This window comes from Malaya genurostris, chromosome 2 (genome assembly GCF_030247185.1).
Source record: "Malaya genurostris strain Urasoe2022 chromosome 2, Malgen_1.1, whole genome shotgun sequence".
NCBI classification, from domain to species: domain Eukaryota; kingdom Metazoa; phylum Arthropoda; class Insecta; order Diptera; family Culicidae; genus Malaya; species Malaya genurostris.
The window spans coordinates 73,675,742-73,697,757 of record NC_080571.1 but is presented as its reverse complement, the minus strand read 5'-3'; the positions used below and the strand labels follow the sequence as shown (position 1 = coordinate 73,697,757).

General features: G+C 38.3%; 2 protein-coding genes across 2 annotated transcripts; both read left to right on the top strand.

Annotated features, from left to right (window-relative positions):
* The first annotated feature begins 2,166 nt into the window (after nucleotides 1–2,166).
* LOC131428869 (3'-5' exonuclease Snipper) lies at nucleotides 2,167–3,203 on the top strand. The gene is made up of 3 exons (XM_058592928.1): nucleotides 2,167–2,345; nucleotides 2,399–2,933; nucleotides 3,002–3,203. Exons 1-3 carry the CDS (start codon nucleotides 2,302–2,304, stop codon nucleotides 3,194–3,196), a joined length of 774 nt encoding a protein of 257 aa, XP_058448911.1. The 5' UTR covers nucleotides 2,167–2,301; the 3' UTR covers nucleotides 3,197–3,203.
* A 617-nt stretch (nucleotides 3,204–3,820) lies between these two features.
* Nucleotides 3,821–10,873, top strand: LOC131430040 (lamin-B receptor). The gene is made up of 3 exons (XM_058594656.1): nucleotides 3,821–3,976; nucleotides 4,325–6,088; nucleotides 9,692–10,873. Exons 2-3 carry the CDS (start codon nucleotides 4,330–4,332, stop codon nucleotides 9,976–9,978), a joined length of 2,046 nt encoding a protein of 681 aa, XP_058450639.1. The 5' UTR covers nucleotides 3,821–3,976; nucleotides 4,325–4,329; the 3' UTR covers nucleotides 9,979–10,873.
* Nucleotides 10,874–22,016: the final 11,143 nt, after the last annotated feature.

Genomic DNA, 22,016 nt, shown 5'->3' with positions numbered 1-22,016 from the left:
TGGTTTGAATTGAGTATTTTATTTTGGTTCTCTGGTAACTATCAGGCTAATTTAGAATTATCGGCGATTGATTTTTCGGATCTAATTTGCAGCGCTTGTTCCTCGATGATTTGTTAATGGATTTTCCTAATTTAAATGATTCCAAAGCTTCAATATTGTAAACTTAAAAATGTTTTAATTTGCCAACTGATCGGTTTGCATACTTAAATCTCAATTCCCATACGAACAAAACGTGACAATGTGACTGAACAAGTTGTTGTCCCACCAGGAATAAAACGCTACAAATGATTCAAAATTAAATTCTGAAACTTATCTAAAAGCGGCCTCCTCGGTTTAGTAGTATAAATGAGTTCCACAGGCTCACATATATAGTACAATTAGATGCAATATCGTATAGTTTCAAAGATAAACTCAAGGTAAGCTTACTTGCGATTTTACATGTATCGTTTGAATAGGAACCCTCGTAGAATTTGGTTAACCGCCAGTTTCAGTTGAATTATTATTTGCTTCAAAACAATAAGCGTCTGATGACTACACGCGTTGTAATTAAGACAATGTTCATTAATGTGTTAATAACATCAAGTTACAATATGAACAAAATTTCGGAATTTTGTTGCGAATCCATTCCGTATATTCCTAATATACTAAAGCGAAAATCAATGTAAATAACTAAATATTTTATGCGGATTTTTTCACATGTTTTCTTCCTCGTATTGTTGCCATATTATTTACCGACACTTTCCGAAGATTATCGACGATTTTGAAAAAGGATTAATAAAATTACACTATTACTGAGTGTAAACTCCAACACAACATTTTTCGTTAAAATATATAAAATCTTCTCTTGGATCGATTAACTGTTTGTAAAATTAATAAGTTTGTACGTTTCTCGAAAATTATTATCATAAAAAAAAATAATTTTTTTGTTCAGGTTCAAATCTTTAGGTTGTTTGTATCTAAAATTGAAATTTCGAGTAACTTTGAATTCATCATAATTGACTTCTAGTTAAAGGACGTTATTCAAAAACTTAACAATGTAAAAATTTGTGGAAAAGGATCAAAATTGAATAGAATCAATTATCAAGAAAGAATCTAATTGTCAATTTTATCATTCGCTAACAATCTAAGCGCTTAAACTAGAGCAAGTTTGTAATTAGTCAAATGAATAAGTTTTTAGTTTAGTGTATCATCATCATTATCATCTTTATTTTCGTATTTATAATGGGAACCCTAGAAACATTTCATTTTTAATGTTATTGTGCTCGGTCGTGTCTTGAATACAACCCTCTAATTTTTTTTTGCATACTAGAAGTGGCACGGCGTTTTTCAAACTTGTTCAAAAATTTTATTTTACAATATTAAATAGTGACGGACATTTTTCGCAAAAAATCCGTTTTTCCCCTTCAAAGAGTTCCAAAAGAGTGAAAAGTTCAAATTTCGATTTATTATTTTACTAATAAAAATTCTTCTCTATTATCGAACTAATAAACATTGATTTTTTTTTAATTTCAGATGATCCAGCACCAAATTATAAGGGGTTTTTACACCGCCATTTTACTTTTATCCGAGACACTTCTAAATGACTGCTGGCATTGCCGTATTTCTTAATATTCCTTCGTGAAAATTTTATATAATTTTTGATAAATACTAAGAAATGATACGTGTATAAATATTTGGCGATAAGTTCAAAATTATTATACGTCATTTATTTCAAAATCCAAAGTTCACAAACGATACTAAAACCAAAGTGATCATAAAAATTCGTATGTCCTGTGGTTCATATTAAAATATTTCGTTTTATTTGAAATACATTCAGTAGTGTTACAAACGTTACATTCGCTTTTGGAAACTTGTTTTCGTTGTTTTTATCGTTCGGGAACGAGTGGAAATAACGACCCGATAGAACAGCAAAAAGAAGTGATGTCAGATCTACGGAAATTCCGTAGACTTATGGATTCGGTGATTTACTACGGATGTCCGGATCCGTAGATAAAATCAACGGAAATTTGTATTTTTCTAAGGATATTTTCGGAAATTGGCAGTTTTTTTTAAGAAAAATTAAAATTGCTTGCCTGGCGAGCAGAACAAAGGTCGTTCCTTGTTTTCCCCCGCTGGATACAATGAAAATGACACTACAACTATCTGGCATCGCTGGTTCCAGAACGAATTCTTGGAATCGAGCATAACGATCATAAAACGAATTGTTTTCGTTACCCTAGGTTACTCATCGGTATAAAAACAAAAAAATGATAGGAATTTAGAAAACTTCAATTGCTATGCAGTTAATGTTTTGAAACGAGAATGAACAGTCGAAATTCCAGAGATTCTCTGCTAGACTTTGCACGGTATTTATCTGTTCATTAGATACCACACATATTCAGATTTTATCTCCTTCCAGTTTGCTTAACGCAGTGGAAACTGTGTACGCAAATAGTGCTTCCTGTCGACTACAAACTGCCAGACACTCGACCCAAACATTCCGATACATTATTGTTATGGATTTGGAAGCTACTTGCTGGACCAAAGAAACCCAGAAATGGAAAACTCACGAAATCATCGAATTTCCTGCTGTGCTACTAAATCTAAGTAGTGGCCAAATTGAATCGGAATTCCAACAGTATGTTATGCCGATAGAGAACCCTCGGTTGAGTGAGTTCTGCACAGAGCTAACCGGAATTCGACAGCAGCAGGTTGACGCCGGTGTGCCTCTTCCAACGTGCTTCATTTTGTTCAACAAATGGTTGAACAAAGTTCTATTGGAACGTAAACTTTATCTGCCAAAAACTGAACTTCGAGACAAGACTGGTAATGTAGCTTTTGCCACGTGGACTGATTGGGATCTGGGATCATGTCTGAGCAAAGAATGCACACGTAAACGAATCCCCAAGCCGTCCTGTTTTGATTTGTGGATTGACGTTCGAACGATATATAGGGTTTGGATTGATCAGTATTTGCTCAGTGTATTGTATTTAATTACACTCCACTCGTTTTACCCCAATAGCAATTGTATCAACGACGACCGGCTAACTTCGGAGAAGCCCTGGAAAGCCTAGGGATACGGTTCGAAGGGCGACCGCACAGTGGACTGCATGATGCGAGAAATATTGCCCGTTTGATGACTCGGATGTGCAAGGATGGAGCGAATTTTGTGATAACCAAAGATTTGAAACCATTTGATGTGTTGAATAAAAAATAAAATTTGATGCTAGCGTTAACGTACATACTGGATGACCTAAAAGTTCATTAAATACCTCGATTCTGTATTCCGGTCGAATGGAATGTAAAAATTTACATTCTGTATTTCGATCCGAGTGTTTTCGTAGAATGCCAATTTCGCGTTTGGTCAAAACACAGAATCGTGTTCAATATGTTAAGACAGCTACCATACAGTTTCGCATAGCGGATATCAAAAATTAACGTTATGTTTAAATGAAGTCTGCTTAGTTTCATAAAACAGACGAAACAATATTCAACCGCTAAATAGCAGATTGGTTTGACAATTTCGACATCGCATAATGTGCTAAAAAGCTACAAAATAGATTACAATTACTAAAATGTATGGCATTTATCCAAGAACTAGCGAATTTTATACTTAGAACGATTTTTTGGGGCTTGCCTTCTCGCCAAACAAACGTCCTAAAAATGCATCCATATCCTAAATAAACGCCCTCTCCATGAACTAACTTAGATTTATCGCCATAGACACAAACCCGTTACACTCGTTACCCACATACACAAAATCGTAGCGCTTGTCACAAGATATACTGCCAACATTACCAAACCAAAAAGCATAGCTGATAACCGTAGGTACGCATACACATCAGCAAGCAGCATAATTTCGTGAATGGCGTCTATCTGATGCTTGGCCAGAAAACGGTGGCTCTCGCATTACTTTAAATTGGTAACTGTTTCCAGATAAAATTGCCTCAAACCAGTGATATTCGATCGTCCATTAAACCGAGCATAGATTGAGCAAGTAAGTACGGTGAAATTGATAGATATAGGTGTGTATTTTGGTGCAAATTCCTGAGCTCGGAAATTGTTTTGGAAGAGACGCGCGTTTTTTTTTCTGTCTTATTGTCTTTCTCACCGTGATGGATGGGGAAATTTAAACTTCGCTTGTGATGCGAGAGAACGATCTCACCCGCTTAGCAGCATATTTACTACTACCAGTACCGGTGTACCGCGTAGAGCATAAAACTAGAAAAGCGCTGATTTTGCATCACCGTCGGGTGGTTTTAGCTTGCTACTATTTTTGGGGCCATATCCTGATCTGGTTTTATTCTGTATCTCTCTGACTCTTTCTCTCTTTCTGTGTGTTCAGGTGGAATGGAAAGTCGTCGCGCAACGAGAGGCGGGGGGTCAGTGGCCTCGATAGCATCATCAGCCGCTGTCGTTCCTGGACCAGCGGAAACTGCGAAGCGTGGCCGCAAATCGGTAGTCCGTAATAGGAGTCCGTCGCCACCGGTGACACGAAAACCATCACCTGGCCGTAGAGTTTCTCCCGGAAGACCACCTAAAAAATCTCCCACCAGAAAACCGTCGCCCGCTCGGAAGGCATCACCGGCACGGAAAGCGTCTCCGGCTAGAAAACCATCTCCGGCTCGAAAACCGTCTCCTGCCAGAAAAGCATCGCCAGCTCGTAAATCTAATCGGACTGTACCTGCTGCAAAAACCGTGGTACCTGTTAAAATATCTCCAGATGAACCCAGACGATCTACCAGAATTAGAAGCTCCGAAAATCGGGATAAGAGTCCACCGTTCAAGAAAAATTTGCGTGACAAGCAGTTGTCGGTTATTCTGGATGAAACGGAAGCCAGTATAAAGAAGCTCTCCAGCGGAAAAAGTTTGACACCCAACACCAGCCAGCAATCGACCGTAACAACGACCGGTCGAAGCCATCCATCTGCCTCCCGTTCAGTGAGCGTGGCCAACGAGTCTCAGGAATTTTCCGATCAAGAAGATGTTGAATTCCAAAGCTTCCGAAAAGATGATAATGGTATTTCCATTAAAAAATCGTACGCTAGACGAAGTGCAACGAAGCAACTGCAAGAACTTCGTGAACTCGGTGGCAACTGGGGAGCGGCCGCTGTCATTCTCTTAGTACCGTTATTCATATTTTTCACCAACCATTTCTGCTCCGGAGTCGCCCACCGGGATTGTACCTTCAAGGTTCCGGCAAATTGGGATGAATTTAAGACCTTGTCGACGTACTTCAACCGCGAGATTGGAATCATCTTTCTCCTGTTCACCTGGGGCATTGCTTTGATAACCGCACTGCCCATTGGAAAGGCAGTTAAAATCGTAGACGAAATTCGTGGCCAGCAAAGTTTTACCTTCACCGGATTGTCATGCGGTATCTTTGCCGGTTTAGGTTTTTTTGTTGCCGAATACTGCTATCATTATCCGTTAATCTCAATCATCAGCAAAGGCTACAATCAACTTTTGGTGATCAGTTTAGTGTACGCACTGGTCGCTGCCGCCATAGCCTTCTTCAAATCGCGCTACATACCGCAGACCAATTGGAATCCGTATGCCAAAACCGGCCAATTTCTTGCCGACTACTTTGTGGGACGAGAAATAAATCCGCTAGCGTTCAACATCGTCAACCTGAAACTGGTCCATTACCATATCTCAATTATTTTGGCACTGGTCTTCAATTCTATCATTCTTTATCGCAACTTGCACTTCCCTTCGTTGCCACTGACAGAACCCGAATCAAACCTAACCTATACGGAACAAATAACATACTTTGCGAAAAACTTGGAATTCGAGGCCACCCCGGTTCTTGTGGCATCCCTCACTGTCATCTATCTGTTGGATTTGATAGCATACGAGCATCATCTAACGTTTTCCTTCGATTTGCAAAGTGAAGGTTTTGGCGCTTTGCTACTGCTCCGATATGCTATTTTCCCATTCACGCTAACCTTGCTACCGAAGTACGTGGCCGCCCACAAGCTGTCCGATGTGCCGAACTGGATGCTCGCATTAGTGGCTCTCGTGGCGATCGTCGGATTGATCATCAAACGTTCCAGCAACCGGCTCAAGCATCAATATCGACTTAATCCGCTGGGCGAGAAGTTTATCGGTGAGTACGGGTTTTATTTTTTCTTTTGTTAGCTTTAATTTTCTCTGAACAGATCGAATGAACGATCCTAGCGTTACCAGTGTTCACGCAGCGAACGGTCGGTTGTAGCAGCAATTGTTTCGATTCATGCTCATGCTTGTTCTTATTTGCATAGGAATGTGAACGACCTTCGCTGGGTGAGAGCGTGTTGTGCTGATAATAAAGATAAAGATTCAGCTGTGTGATATGTTGAAGAGACTGGGAGACAGATAGGTACTTGAGGTTTAGACACAGACTCGTTATAAAAATATTACGAAATCTTGAGTTACGAGATGAATGCAGATAACTTTGCCCTACTAACAATGGGTGCACGCTTATTCTTCTTACTCTGTCCGATAGACTTTTGTATTTAACTTGATGTACTACACGCAAGTCTTTTTTGTGCGAGGAATACGTAGCGCATACAAAACCGCATTATTTTTGAAAAATTCGCATAAAAAGTGACGACTGTACATGCTTCCATATCACCTAATAATATTTTCAGTAGTCATTTAGGGGTCAAGGTTAAGATATACGCCCAAATTTATGCAAAGCGCACATAACTTATTGTTTTTGACGTTCCGTTTTCGACTTTGTCGCGATGAGAACAAGTTAGGTGCACAGCAAAGAAGAACATTTTCTTTAAAATTGATTTCTTTTTAATTAACATATGAAAATGTAACTTCTACTGCGAGCCATGATCAGAAGAAAATAGACTGCTGGACAAGTTATGACAATAATCACAAGTGACTGAACAATATTGCCGGTAGGGTGATAAAATAATTTTAATAAAAATGATTAGAGTCATACCAGCAGGTTTGCGAACGGTAGTGGAGAATGACACGAAACAGCGAACGGTCAATCCGCGCAAATGACAGCAATCGCCGATTATACTTCTCGGTTGATTTTTCATTAGGGCGTATAAGCAAGTGACAGTTTCTCTTTAATCACTCTCTCTTTCGATTATTGTGATGTGATTAAAAAGATTTTCTTTGATATCACTATTCTGTTTGAAAGTCGAAAGTTTCGGGTATCATTTCATGCAAAGAGTTGAGTGATAAACGTGGAAACCGCTTGGTAATTAATAGAAGAGAAAGTAAACAAAGAGAAACTGTCACTTGCTTATACGCCCTTTTGAAAAATTAACCGAGACTTCGCCACGACTACAGCGGATGAAAAATGTCATAGATCTCATGACATTTTCTCTCGTGAATGTCGCCGTTTGCTCTCACCGATAGTTGTTCTACTATTTCAGTCTGAGAATGGTTAGCCACAATCAACAGTAGTTCCTTTCAAATTCAACAACTTTCGAGAGACAGCCGCCAAAAAGGCTTAGGGCATATTCGGTAGTGTTCTAGTTCTAGATGCATAATTTATGTCAGTTACAAAATTTAAATCTGAATTTTATAACAAGAAAAACTGGTAGTCCCAGCAGTGTTTTACTCGTGTTTCAAATATACAAAAAAAAGAACGGCATCGTAGACCAGTTTTAAATTTGACAGTAGAACAGGTCGAATAAATAAAACTAGAACTGGAAAAATTTGCCGAAACCAAAAACATACAGACCTTTGAAATACTTTTATCTATCTACAGGGTGAAAATGACTGGAAAATTCGGAGGATTTTCCGAGTCTTATCAAAAATAGCACTGAAAAAAATTAACTTTTTTTGTAATCTTTCACAATTATTTGAAAAAATAATTCGATGGTATGAAAAAAAAACTTTATGCTGGCAACAAGGATCACATTCGGACACATTTTTGGAAAACCTTTTCACGCTTTTTATGGAAAATCAACAAATTTCATATAACCGATTTTGCGGAAATTTTTGAAATTCGTGGATTTTCTATGAAAAGCGTGAAAAGGTTTTCCAAAAATGTGTCCGAATGTAATCTGTGTATCCATCATAAGGTTTATTTGAAAAAAAAAATTATGTCATCGCATTATTTTTCCAGATAATTGTGAAAGATCACAAAAACACTCATTTTTCAGAGCTATTTTTGATAAGACTCGGAAAATCCTACGAATTTTCCAGCCATTTTTACCCTGTAGATAGAGAAAAGTATTTCAAAGGTCTGTATGTTTTTGGTTTTGGCAAATTTTTCAAAATTTCCATCGAAAATTTCCTAAAACCACCCGCGCGCATGGTACTTGGACGATGGCCTTAACTTTGAAATTCGTTTTATATCGATGAGGTGTAGGGGAACATGCACAAGAGTCTTGCTTCCCAATGTAGACGGTTTTTTGTGTATCCTTACTTGTTTTCTGCTCTGAGAAAAGCAAAGTAAATGCTTTGACTTCCAGAATTTGGATTCACTTTTTTTTAAACCCCGTTTAGCATGAACCAGAATTGTAGAAGTAATACGAGCGCAAAACTTATTGTCTCTGCTGTAAGATTTCTTGCCTTTGCGTCATACTAGAAAGGCAGAAGCTGCGCTCCTGATACCTCGTGTATGAAATTTAAGTGAATAGTTGTAATATTTTTAAAACATCTGCATGAACAAACTTTGCTATTAAATTTTTTCAAAACTGAAATTGAACCGGTAATAAAAACACCGCCGTTCGCATTCAATTTATCGCCACAGATCGGTCACAGCGGATATGACAGTCCTATTATGAAAATGTCATGACATTTTGAACTCGTGACATTCTCGAAACCCGTGACCGAAAATAAACAAAGCAGCTACTTAGAGACTGTCCATAAAAGACGTCACGCTTGGCCATTTTTGATCACTGCCGAAGAAGGTTGCTTGTGATCTTTCCTAATAAAGATCCCTTCTGATCTGAATTTATTAATTTCGCTAATTTACTCACCCCTTCGTGCAAATTTGCTGATCACAACAGAAATGATTTCCTGCATCATTCATTTCCGAATTTACAAGAAGAAGCTTTTACATCAACAAATACACGTTTTCCTATATAGAATGTAAACGTTTATTATGGAGATTTTTTCAGGAAATTTAATGTTTCTGTTATGAAATCGTTCGGGTTTTTTTACCAGCGAATTTCTTGGGGAATAACACTGGTAGTCATAACTATATCACTTCTCAACTTTATGGTGACCGGAAGTTCAATTTCACCTTACTTGTAATTTTGTCATTGGGACTTTTTCGTTCTTATTTTAATGATTGTCAGAATTACCACGCCAGAAAAGTCATAAAGAAAAATAGTATATTCAAGTAGTAGGTTTTTTGTTTTAGTGCTTATTACAATACGGATGGTGAATAATCTGTTAGCATGGTCGTTACTATTATTTGAGTACATAGTTGAAATGACCATGAAGAACAGGTTGCGGTTACTGTATTATTTTTCTGAGTGTAGTATAACAATTTTTGGAATGAAACTAAATTAGAACCAATTATTATCAAAATGTAAATTTACTCATTCGCAAACAATGTGAGCATTTGAACTAGAATAAGTTTTCCATAACTTTATATCAGAATGTGAACCTAATTGTAAAGAATTGTTTTATTTTCAATGTCATTGAGCTCGGTCGTGTCCTGTATAGAACCCAGTTATTTATTCTTCGACACATCGATACATCCGAATAGTTGCCACATTTACTAAAATAGATTTCCATTCTGCAGATCTGGAAACACTACCGACCTTCCAAGGCCGGCGCCTGCTGGTGGCCAAATGGTGGGGATACATCCGCCAACCGAACTACGTCGGAGACATCCTGCAAAACGTTGCCCTGCTACCGCTGCTGTACTGGCGCTTCGCCTGGCCTCCACTTCTGGCGGTGCTCTTCACTGTGGCCCTGCTGATCCAACGGGCCCTCCGGTTGAACGATCGAAATGCCAAGAAGTACAACTCGGCCTGGCAGCGCTACTGCTCGACGGTGCGAAACATTTTGGTGCCCAAGGTATTCTAGACTAGACCTGCTAGCCAGTTGGATTCTCACACAGACACACGGAACGATTCAATGCGTTTGTATAAAGTGGTTTTTCTCGTACAGTTTGCTATCTTTTAGGTTTAGGGTAACGTTTTATGTTAGGTAGCACCAAATTAGACTATCATACAGACACTGATGTTAGATCAATAAGAGCGTGTGTGACTTCACTTGTTCGTATGTAGCTATAGACGGCAGTTAGTGTTAAGCTAGCGAAATGAAACCTGACATCGGTTGGCATATTAAGAGTTTTTTTTTCCTTTGCTTCAATTAACATTTTTCGTAGATTCATTCTTCTTATGGTTTATAGATTGAGATAAAGAAAAACGATAAAATTCGTTAGCAAAATCTTTACTATATTGGAATTTTAACTGTTAGGACTGTAAATTGTGTGCGTTCCTCCGTACATTGAAAAGGCAATTTTACAATACGACTGTACAAATCGAATTTAAGTTAAAAAAAATCGAACTAAACTCAATTAGTTTGGAGAACAGTATAAATAAGAATTGAATTTATATCAAAACAACATTTTAAACGCATTTTTTTTTCATTTTGCTGTACTGTACTAGCAGTAGGTTAACTTTAATTATCTTCTCAAAGAGATAAAATCAGCACGTCACGAAGCACTCGTCCGAATACACGCGCCCATCGTCAAGCAGTGAGTGAAGCCATTAGAAACAAGAGAGATTCTCAAATTACGCTTGTGTTTTGAAACGATCTCACTGTACAGAATTTGTTCTAACAATGTTTTGAGTTGCTTGCTAACAATAACAATTAAGTCAGAAAAAGGTGTCTCATCTACGTTCTTTAATGAAAAAAAATACAATAGAATCCCGGTTAAGATCACATTTTTTAGCATTAAAGATTTACACAACAAAGCAAAGTTTTTATTTTTTTGCCGAAAGAAATTGTATATTTGTTCCCTTTATGGGTTACTCTGGGTCAAGGGTAGGGGGTTTTCAGGTTCCACACATTCCATACCAGACGAACTAACCGTTCGAGTTGTTCGATTTTCGAACATTACTCGATCGACTTGCGTACGTATTACTTATGTTCGGTTTAGAATCGTTCTAATTTGTTTATACAAGTGTTTACTGAGAAATGAAAAATATAAAAATAACGTATAAGTATTGTTGACAGCTTAGTGTTCGAAATTTCAAGTGTTCCCGAATGAGGATCGATAGAATCAAACAAGTCGAACGGAATAAAGAATGCAAAATTCGAACTCAGAAGGAAAACTTCGGATAGTTCTTTGGGAATAGTTCAATGGTTCTAGAAAGAACCACTTTGAGAAATTTATTCGATATTTACAACTGTTGAGAACTTTTTGCCATCTGGGTTTTGGGTATTCTGGAACTGGAGCTGCATTAAAGTACTAAATTTGAAACCTGGGACTGGTTCCGAATTCAATTGCAAAATTTAGTTCTCGAAAACGCCAGTTCTAGAATTCATTTCTATAAAATTCTGGAACTGAACTCATTTACAAAATCCAGCTTCCGAATTTAACATTAGAAATTAATTCCAAACCAGAATTCAGTTTCAAAACCTAATTCCAGAACCCAAGTTCCGAGTTCAATTCCAGCACAAGGGCTATGAATTCTGAAAATGATTACTGAAACTGAATTTGGGAATTAAATTCTGAAACTGAATTCATGAATTAGATTAAGGTTCAGCAGTCAGTTCCAAAATTCTGGTTCGGAGTTCAGATATAAAATTTTGTTCCAGAATCCAGATCTAGAATTGAATTGAGTTTTGTCCCAGAATTCCTGAATTTGAATTCTGGACATGGAGTTCCGATCCTAAATTAAGGCAATAAATTCAGTTCCAAAAATCTACACTCTTAAAACCAATTCCCGATCTGAGTAAAATAAAATGCCGAGACCGATCGGCAACACACAATTTTGCTAATTGCTCAGTGATCAATATTATGTATTCCGAGATTCGTTTAGTAAATTTATTGTGCATTTTTTTAACCGAGAGTTGATAAAATCTTGAGCTGAGCTCATCGGTTAGAAACAATTATCCCGAGATCAGTAAATACGTTTACCGAAACTTCAAAATATGTGTTAGCTCTAGCCGAAATTCGGCTAGACAACTGACATTTACGTTTTACCTTTTTTATAAACATAAAAATAGGTATAGAATTCGCTCAAACTTCAGAAATTTTTTCCGAAACCCGGAGGGCCGAGTGGCATATACCAATCGATTCAGCTCGACGAACTGAGCAAATGTCCGTGTATATGTTGTCAGCAAAGAGGTCGAGATCTCAGAGATGACTGAACCGATTTTTAGCAAACTAGTTTCAAAGGAAAGGTCTCCTAACGCTAATGAATGGTTTGAGATCGGATGTTTTGAGTTATACGAAGTTGTAAGTCAAAATTTTTTGACAATATCTGCCACAATTGATCTTGAAAACAGAACATGTTTTTAGACTTAGATTCCACACGGTAATAGCTATCCAACAAGTCATAGAATGTTAAAATCCTTCCATTTTTCGGAGTAAAGTGAAACACGATTTTCAATATTGTTTTATGTAATTGTTTCTTAGCACCTAATAGACGACGACGTTTCGATTTTAGCACGGTTCGTTTTTGGCAACATAATCGTTCGAACATGACATATGTATACACTTAATTTTTTTAGCTGAGTCTCGGCAAAAAAATGCCGAGATTCGCACAGCCGAGTAATCAGCAATCAAAATTACTGAGCGTCTCGGCACCCTAAAATTTGACAAACGTCAGATATTGCCGAAATCGTCAGCATAAGATTTACTGTTTGCTCAGTGAAACGTTCACTGAATATTCGGCAATCCAATAAAACGAAAAAATGAAAAAAATAAATTACCGAATCATCAGTAATTAAAAATCTAGTCAATTAATTTTGTTTGTATTTTCTCAACATTATAAACACGCCATTCAGGATAAAAAATTCATTTTATTAACACTTAAAGGAGGCTTACAAATTTGTTGCCAGTAGTGCTTAAAGCTTACCTGAAAACATGTAGCATAAATAAAAAGCGGCGTTTCCAGATGCGGCCACCTTGAGTCGAGCTGGAAATATGAAAATAAAAATATGCATTGATTTTTGGCTTACAAAAATACAATATTGAATGATGCATATACTTTGATCTATTGAATTATTCCATGCATTGGGTTATTTTTTCGCATATCCCCCAAAGTTTTGTCTCGAGGACGCTCTCCACACGGTTCCACACTTCTTCGAAGATTATCCACTTTTTCACTCGAGAATTTCATTAGAAAATAATCGCACAATGCGAAGCGAAAATGTAATGCGACAATAAATGACAGCTGTCGTGCTGAATCTCGGCAACAGCTAGCGCATATTCCGAAATCTCGGCAAACGTCTCTGCTGATGTCGGCATATCTATTGTTTACTGATAAATTCAGCAAGCAATTATGCCAAATTTCGGCAAAGTGAAGCATTTTACCGAAATATCAGTGAATGCATTTAACGAAGTTCAGAAACATGCGTATTGATTACTGAGCAATCAGCAAATTTACGTGTTGCTGATCAGTTTCGGCATTTTATTATGCCGAGCTCAAGAAATGGTTTTAAGTGTGATATAAAGATGGCAGAATTTCCAAAGTCAAAACCATTTCGTCAAAACCAGGTCTGCTAATTAGAAGATTTAACCAACCAGTTTTAACAAACCCGCTTCTTTTCGCAATCGCATTTTTTTTCGAAGCTTAAAAGTCGGTTTTCACAGTGATTACAATCAATGTCAAAATTAAAGGAAATGGTAATGGTTGACCAGAAAGTGCCATGAGGATTAGTACTAAGCAAATATTATTTGGGTTCTATTTTGAAGTTTTTGACCGCTACTAAGAAGATTTTTTTGTTGTTGCATCGTCACTCCAAATGACGAATTTAAATTTTTATACTGTCCTGATCAGAGATACAAAGTGAAAATTTTAAATATATTCTCCGATCCAGATACGGAAGTTGACTCGATGAAATTCAATAGGATCATATGGGATTATAAGGCACTTCATTTGAATCGGCTCGAACATCTGTTCCAGAAATAATCAACAAATTTTGCAAACTAGAAAAGCTTACTGAATAGTACCAAAATATTTTTTCCTTTTTACATCGTGGGTTATACGAACACACCCTTGAAATTAAAGGTTTTAATACTCATCACTCAGTTTTTCCGGCCAGAAAGTCTGCCAAAAGTCGAGTCCGAACTATGAAACTATATGATAAAAGAAATGTAAAAAATTTATCCCTTCCCTTTGACACATAGAACTTCTTACCTATTTATTTAAATTTGTCTTCGATTAAAATAAAATTATCGCACAGACTATTACTATACAACTACTAACATTAACCTAACATAAATATTTTAATTTTAAATGCGTTTTTGTTCATTGTAAAATCAAATAAATGATAAACACTATTGAAGCGATGACAACAAACATCCATAGGATTGTTTTGACCGTACTGTGTGCGATGGACTGATCGTCGAAGAAAGTCTGTTCTCCGCAATGATCTTCCAGGAATATTAAAATGCAATCTCTCCAAAAGCGCTGGGCAGTCGATGTTATTTGAAAGCAAGTCGAAGACAAACAGTCGTTGAAGGAAAATTCGTCTGTTTTGTAGTGTAGGAAGATTAATCAAAGCGCACCGATTTTCGTAGCTTGGTAATTGAAGACGGTTTTGCCATGGAAGTCGTCGTAGTGCAAATCGAATGAAACATTTTTGAACTCGTTCGATTCGATCGATGTGGACGTTGTGGTAGGGTGCCCAGATTATTACTCCGTATTCCAAAATACTGCGTACTAAAGCGACGTAAACTGTCTTTAGGCAATACACATCATCAAAGTCTCTGGTGTTGCGCTTGATAAGTCCCAAAACTGCGTAAGCCTTTGCCGTAACTAAAGATAATTGTTCGGTGAAACGAAGCTTACGATCAAGGACGATGCCCAAATCTTTGACAGCAGAAACGCGTTGAACTGGAACAGCCATCATAGAGTATTCAAATACGATCGGAGATTGCGATCGTGAGAAAGTAATTGCACTGCATTTTTTTATGTTTATACTCATACCGTTTCTGTCACACCAGTCAATAACTTTGTCAACGTCCATTTGTAAGGCACAGCAATCCACAAGGCTAGTAATGATGCGATACAATTTGAGATCGTCTGCATACATTACTTTAGGCGACGATAATTCTCTACATAGGTCATTCACGAACAGTACGAAGAGTAGTGGACCTAGATGGCTTCCTTGGGGAACACCTGATATAATGTTGAAAGAATCAGAAAGAATAGATCCTACACGAACTGAGGCTATGCGATTTGTGAGATACGAAAAAATCCAATCTGTCAGCCAGTCGGGGAAACCACCACGCCTCAATTTTTCTATTGCGAGCAGATGGGGTACACAATCGAAAGCTTTAGAGAAATCAACGTACAACGCATCAACTTGTTGTCGTTTTTCGAGTTTGTCAATCAGTACAGAAACGTAGCTCATCATATTAGTCGTTGTTGATCGTTTTCTGACAAAGCCATGCTGATCAGTGTTAATAATGTGCTTTACTGCGGGATATAGATACTCCAACAGCATACGTTCGAAAACTTTTGGTAAGCAACTCAGAATGGAAATGCCTCTGTAGTTATCGACGTCATGAACGTTACCAGCTTTATGAATCGGAACGATTAAAGCTTCTTTCCACTTCGCCGGAAAATACCTCTCAGCTAAGGAACGATTGAAAAGTAGTGAAGCCGGCAAAGCTAAGGCAGAAGAGCATTCTTTTATAAATGAAGGTGGCAATCCATCCGATCCTGGTCCTTTTGATCCATTGACACGTTGCAGATTAGTATGCACTTCACTTGCGGTGAACACAATCGCTGGTAAGTTCAGATTATACATCGGTAGGCTATTCAGGTACGATTCTGACAAAGGTGGCGAGTTATTACTTAGCACACTTTGAAAGAAAGACGCGAATAGATTAGCTGAATCCAAAGCTGCTGAAGACGAGTGATTCCCGTAGAAAACATTTTCGGGAATTCCACGAGAAGACGTTTTATTCCGAAGATAAAACCAAAATTGTTTTGGATCAGATTTGAAGTTACTTTCCAGTCGAGATATATAAATCCGAAAACACGATGCATTGAGTGAATCGAACTGACGTTCCAAATCTCGCTCGAGCAATTTATCATTTTCACATTTTGTCCGAAAAAACCGTTTCCGAGCCTTCCTTAGGCGGTTCCGAAGGTTGCGAAGCTCACTGTTCCACCAAGGTCGTTTGTTATTTGAGTGACGCATATGTCGTTTCCGAGAAACGAGGTGTTGAAAAATAGAATCTAGCTTACGGTAAAACTTTTCAACTGCTTCATCTAATGTTCCATGCGTCAGTATATCAACCCAATTTATACGTGAAATTTCCGCATTTAATTCATGGTAGTCACACCGATTGAAATCGTAAAGCGTGTCTTCCTCGACATCCACATGCGAAGAAAGTGAGACTTCTATTTTTAATACGAAGGGAGGATGATGGCGATCCAATCTCAACAGAGACGAAGAGGGTACAAAAACTTCACAATCACTGGCCCAGCTAACGAATGCAAGGTCAAGCAGTTTACCATTCTGATTTGTCAAATAATTTATCTGTTGCAAACCAGAAGCGATCATCATTTCAACGAATAAAATTTCATGTTCTGAAGCTGCATTGCTAGGTAGTAGGCAACCGACTTAATCGTCGAAGCTCCAGTGTAGCAGCGGAAGATTGTAGTCACCCAAAACTATAACCCTATCACGGCCAGCAAATTTTCTAATTATTTCATTCACACAAACTGCATGTTGCTCGTAAAGAGAGATATCCGAGTTTGGTGGAAGATATATTGCACAAATGACGAGAGAAGCTCTCCCGCATGTGATGTGAACAGCTGTTTGCTCTAGACGGTCTGCTGCAGAAACGGTCACAATACTACTCTGGATGCCTTTTTTGATTCCTATCAGAACACCGCCACCACGAAGATAACGGCTAGTGAGATTATTACGATCGGTTCGATAGATGGTATACTGGTCGGTTAGTTCTGTATCGAGTATATTCTTATTAAGCCAAGTTTCTGTAAATACTATCACGTCATAGTCGGAAGCAGAGAGGGTCGAAAAAAGTTCCATTGTTTTAGTGCGTAGGCCACGGACGTTCTGATAGTATACTGTAAATGATCGGTTCGAGTGATTGTTAGGGTTGCTTGAAGTGATAATATTCTGAGCCAATGGAGAGTGTCGGGTAGTGTCATCTTGTGAGATAGTAGCAGAAAACGGGGTCGTTATTGTTATTGAATCAGAACCTTCATTATTATGGATGTTGAAATTGAAATGTAGATCTCGGTTGGAAATCAAATTCTCGGAAGATGATTCCTTTTTGCCAGGTAGATGTAAGTAAAGAAATGGTTCTATATTGTAGACCAACACCGACTTTGAAGGAGACAAAAGATAGTTCTTCGAGATGTTTACCTTTGGGAACTAATTTGCGCACCTCAATAGTCTCCTTGGTATCCAGGTTTCTCTGCACTAGTACACGGATATCATCCTCAGTAGCTTTAGGATCAAAGCCAGAAAGGTAAAGCCAAAACATGTCTTCGCTTAACTTACGTGTAGCCAGTGGGATCGTCACGTTCGGTTCGACATCTTTTGTGCCTTCAGACTTGCTCGAGGAATCATCATCGGTTCGGGGGCGTTTACGGGAGTTATTTGAAATATTCTCCTTGCGATTGAACTCCTTTAGGCCGGCTGGCATTTGCGCTAGAATTTTATTTATTTTCATGGTATTTTGCTCCATCTCACGTCTTAGCTCTAAAAGTGCCTTGTTGTGATCAACACTACTGGCAACTATGGCATTGTTTGTTGAAGAAATTGCCTGGCGGAACGTAGCATTTGCCATTATTTTAGTGCAAGCGTTACACATCCAGAAAAGATTTGAACACTTAGTGACGGAATCACGGATTTCACTGGATATTTTCGCGCACTTGAGATGAAAAGATGATCTGCAAAAACCACTGCAAACAATTTCTTCCGCTTTTTCCAGATCGCGGGCGCAGGCACAGCAAACAGAAATGGCATCCATTGTTTGATTATAGTGGGATGTTAGGTTTAGGAAACTCGTCGAAATCGTTGATTTGGCGGTTCAAAACGGTTGTACTCCAAGTATTCCAGGTGATATGTAAACAGGTGGCAAAGGTAAAACGTATAAAGCAACGAAATAAGTATAAAAATACAGAAAAAACACCGATTGAAAAAATCTCGTAGTAGAACGCGTTGCAAAATTGTTTATCGTTACTTCAATCCCTCATTGTCCAATACAAAATATGTGAGTACATATTTACTTAAATTGCTAATTGCTAACTACTTGAACTCACCCTAAAAAAAAAACAAAACGAAAAATACTAAAGGCACAAGAATCATCAGTTATATCCATTATTTCTTATTGTGGGCCCCTCCCAAAACGAAATCCTGGGTACGGGCCTGCTGCTGGCAGCAATAATTGCTGGAAGAACACGAAGTTCGTCGAGATAAGCAAATTTGTGTGATTAAAAATTCCATTAATTTTTCTCGGCGATGGCTTAACTGGTTTCTACAAACTTAGACTCATATGAACAGTCCTATGCTCCCAGCTTTCTGAATTTCATTTGGATCCGACTTCTGGTTCCGGAACTACAGGATAACATATGTAATTAAATCAAAATAATGTCGCTCATTTTGTTCGTAGATGGTACCAAAACAATCTTCAAAGTTAGGCTCAAAACTGTTTCAATTTATTCGTCATACTAATTCATGGACATATGAACTACTTTGGGTTATGCTGGTCTCTGAATACCGTTTCTGACAATGACAATAAACTTCAAAGAGAAACTCACTCCTAAATCTCATGGAATGCTTAATCGATTGTCACACATTTAGATTAAAAGGAATAATTTTAAGGTTCGATTCAAATTTCTATCATCGATTCGTCTTGCAGTTCCAAAATCACAAGGTAATGAGTGAGTTAAATTTCAAATTTGGGGACGGGTATAGCGTGATGGGTAAGTCGATGCCTTCCACGCAGCCGGCCTGGGTTCGATTCCCAACCCCGCACATAGGGTCAGAAAATTTTTCTGGCCCGAAGAGGCGAATGACATTAATGTTATGAGTCTGTTTGGGCAAACTTGTGATGTGTTTCTTTAACCTGGGGTCGTTCTAGATCGGACTCCAATCGCGTAGTTTCGCTCTGAAAATGTTCTCGGGTCGCACCACGCATCCATGCGAGTTTGTTTATTTTTTTTTTCTTTTTTATATGAGTTGTTGTTTAGGGCGCGTACCACGTGTTCGTTTTACTCGGAGTCAGAGTCGCCCGCGTGTAGGTTCAAAAACGAAAACGGTATGAGAAAGCTTCCTTCCAGATCCTGCTTTCTCTGACGGGAAGTCATTTAGGTCATTGTTCACGAACTTCAAAGGCGTGTCAATCAACACATGCGACAATCGGCGTTTAGTCCGAATTGTACATTTTACAATTGTACGTCCTCTAAGCATAATGTATATTTTTTGTATGTCGAACAGACAGTAAACTTTTTGTTGATAATTTCGGTAATAGCTGCCCAAACCAAATGTTCGGATATAAGGGACTGATTTGGCTTAAGCAGCTCTCAAAGTTCATCAATAGCATTCTAAGCAGCCCAATTTTAAGTAAATATCCATACTTGAAAGTATGCGCGACGCAACCGAACGAATTTCTAAGCTGTTTCTAGAATACATTGTTCAGCTTCTATGCAGCGAGAAAGTTCACACGGAACTTGTTTTGTACTTTCAAGTTGTCAAAAGTACCACCCGTACTCTTAATCTGCGAGAAAGTTCACGTGGAACTTGTTCTTACTATGAACTGTCAAAAATTGCCACGTGTTTTCTTAAGCAGTTAGAAAGTTCACGCGGAACTTGTTCTGTACTTTCAAGTTCTCAAAAGTTCCGCGTGTAATTTTAAGCAGCAAGAAAGGGGTTGTTCTAAGTAACTATGAAACTTCTGGTTGCTTGGGTGACGTTTGTCAAATTTGAGATTGCCGAAACTCCGCAATTTAATCGTTTGCCGAGACGATTACCGAGTTAAGCGACAAAAAAAGTGTGTATGATCTATGAAAAATGAAAATTAAAAACACTGCATTGCTATAACCGTTTTTTTAAAGGTATTTTTATTCAGGCCTATTTGCGTACAAGCTTTACGTGGCCGAATTAGCCGATTTTTTAAATATTAAATTTTTGGAAGTGGATCTCGTTGTCACTCTTTTTCTAGGAGGAGAAGAGATTCCATTTCCCTCCTGCGAGGGTTGAGGGGCACTTTGTTCGTGGCTCGTCTCGTCATCCATTGCCTCTTCGGTTGTATTGTTGTTGGTGTCCGTCTTCGTTTCGTTTTCCTTGTTGTTCGTAGTCTTGAGCTCGTTGCTAGTTGCTTTAGATGCGCCTTGTTGTACATTGGTTGCAGTTGCTGGTTGGTTTGATGATGAAACATGAGTACTGCGCTCACTAGTTTGAACGGTTGATCTTGTCTTTGGTTAAAGATGTCTTTTTCGCAGTTTCAGTGCAAGGTTTACCGTAGTGTGCAGGTTGTTCACAAAACTGGCATGTAACCAGCTGATTTGCATAGGTAATCAACGTTTTACATGGACGTGACCCACCTTGATCACAAATGATGTAAGATGGAATTGCCTTACGTAGTTGCATACGCACAACTCACACGCCATTCCGGATGCCGGGGAAAAAATTCCGCCATACTTCCCTTGCGATGGAAAGGATTTCACCGTACTGCGACATATTCTCTCGAACGAACTGATCGGTGGCCTGCGGGGGGAGGTCATGCACGCGTACTTCTATGGCATTGTCCACCATGTGCACAGGGATTTTGTATTTAATGTTGTCACACTCAACGCTGTGCACCTTGTTGTTAACCGAAGCGAATGCAAGTGCATCGCTTTCACATTTAAACATAATGTACACACAGTTAGACGCCTTGTTGAATTGAATCTCACTGACATTATTAGCATCTAGATGCATTCGTTTTTTAAGTAGGATTTCAATTTCATTTGCTGCTGGTCTAACTTTGCAACGCTTGAAATCTATACAAATTGAATTCGGTCTTGCAGGCCAAGTTTCAGGCTTTGTTAAATCGTATTTGACCATTCCGTACACTCTATTGTTCACTGGCGTATTGTCTTTGTTTCTGTTGTTTCGACCGTAAACGATTTTCGACTGCGTCGGGTGAGATGCGAGCACGAACTGGAGCCATTAAGATTTGAAATTGGTATAACGACTTGAAGTAACACAATTATACAATTTGAAATAAAACCATAATTGACGCCCCCTCCCCGCTCACGTGCAAATGTTTTTTGTTTACCGGGCGAGTAACCCTACAATGAGCAAAATCGCGCCGGAATCGAACCGGATCGGAATAGTTTGAGGAATCCTTCACGGTTCATTGAATAACAATTGTCCTTTATTCATGATAATTATATGCCTCCTTTTTGAATTAAACTCGTCAATTCAAGACGAATATGATAATATTAAGGCTCATACCAACCGTACCAAGTTGCTTCTAGTTAGTAACCATTTCCAGGTATAATACGGTTTGCTTGAAACCTCCTAAGGACTAATAGTCAATTTCAAGCGCTACTAATCAAATCCAATGCGCGAAAGCTACAGATAGCATTGAAATATCCAGTTACGAAACAAACGATCGATTTCGGGATGATCAGTCATAAAGCGCCTGTGGCAAGTGTGACGACACCTCATCCGAAAAGTTGTCAGTTTCGTAAGCTTTATATTGTATTTGACCGATCTTTAGCTCGTTTGGAAGGAAACTGACAAAAATGTGTCTTCTAAACGAACTATGCTTATAGGCACTATATTCTGACTCGGTTAAACTTTTTTTAATTGTAAGAAGTATAAATTGATTCCTACCCTTATCCGAAGCCCGCTTTTTTTTTTGTTTGCTGAAGGAAATTGTATCACATAAAAATTAAGACAATTGA

Excerpts from the sequence above, each read along its gene's own strand:
- LOC131428869 (XM_058592928.1), top strand. The coding sequence starts at position 2,302 with ATGAACAGTCGAAATTCCAGAGATTCTCTGCTAGACTTTGCACG. Across the intron at positions 2,346-2,398 it reads TCTCTGCTAGACTTTGCACG|TTTGCTTAACGCAGTGGAAA; the intron begins GTATTTATCTGT and ends ATCTCCTTCCAG. Across the intron at positions 2,934-3,001 it reads ACGTTCGAACGATATATAGG|CAATTGTATCAACGACGACC; the intron begins GTTTGGATTGAT and ends TTACCCCAATAG.
- LOC131430040 (XM_058594656.1), top strand. The coding sequence starts at position 4,330 with ATGGAAAGTCGTCGCGCAACGAGAGGCGGGGGGTCAGTGGCCTCGATA. Across the intron at positions 6,089-9,691 it reads GCTGGGCGAGAAGTTTATCG|ATCTGGAAACACTACCGACC; the intron begins GTGAGTACGGGT and ends TCCATTCTGCAG.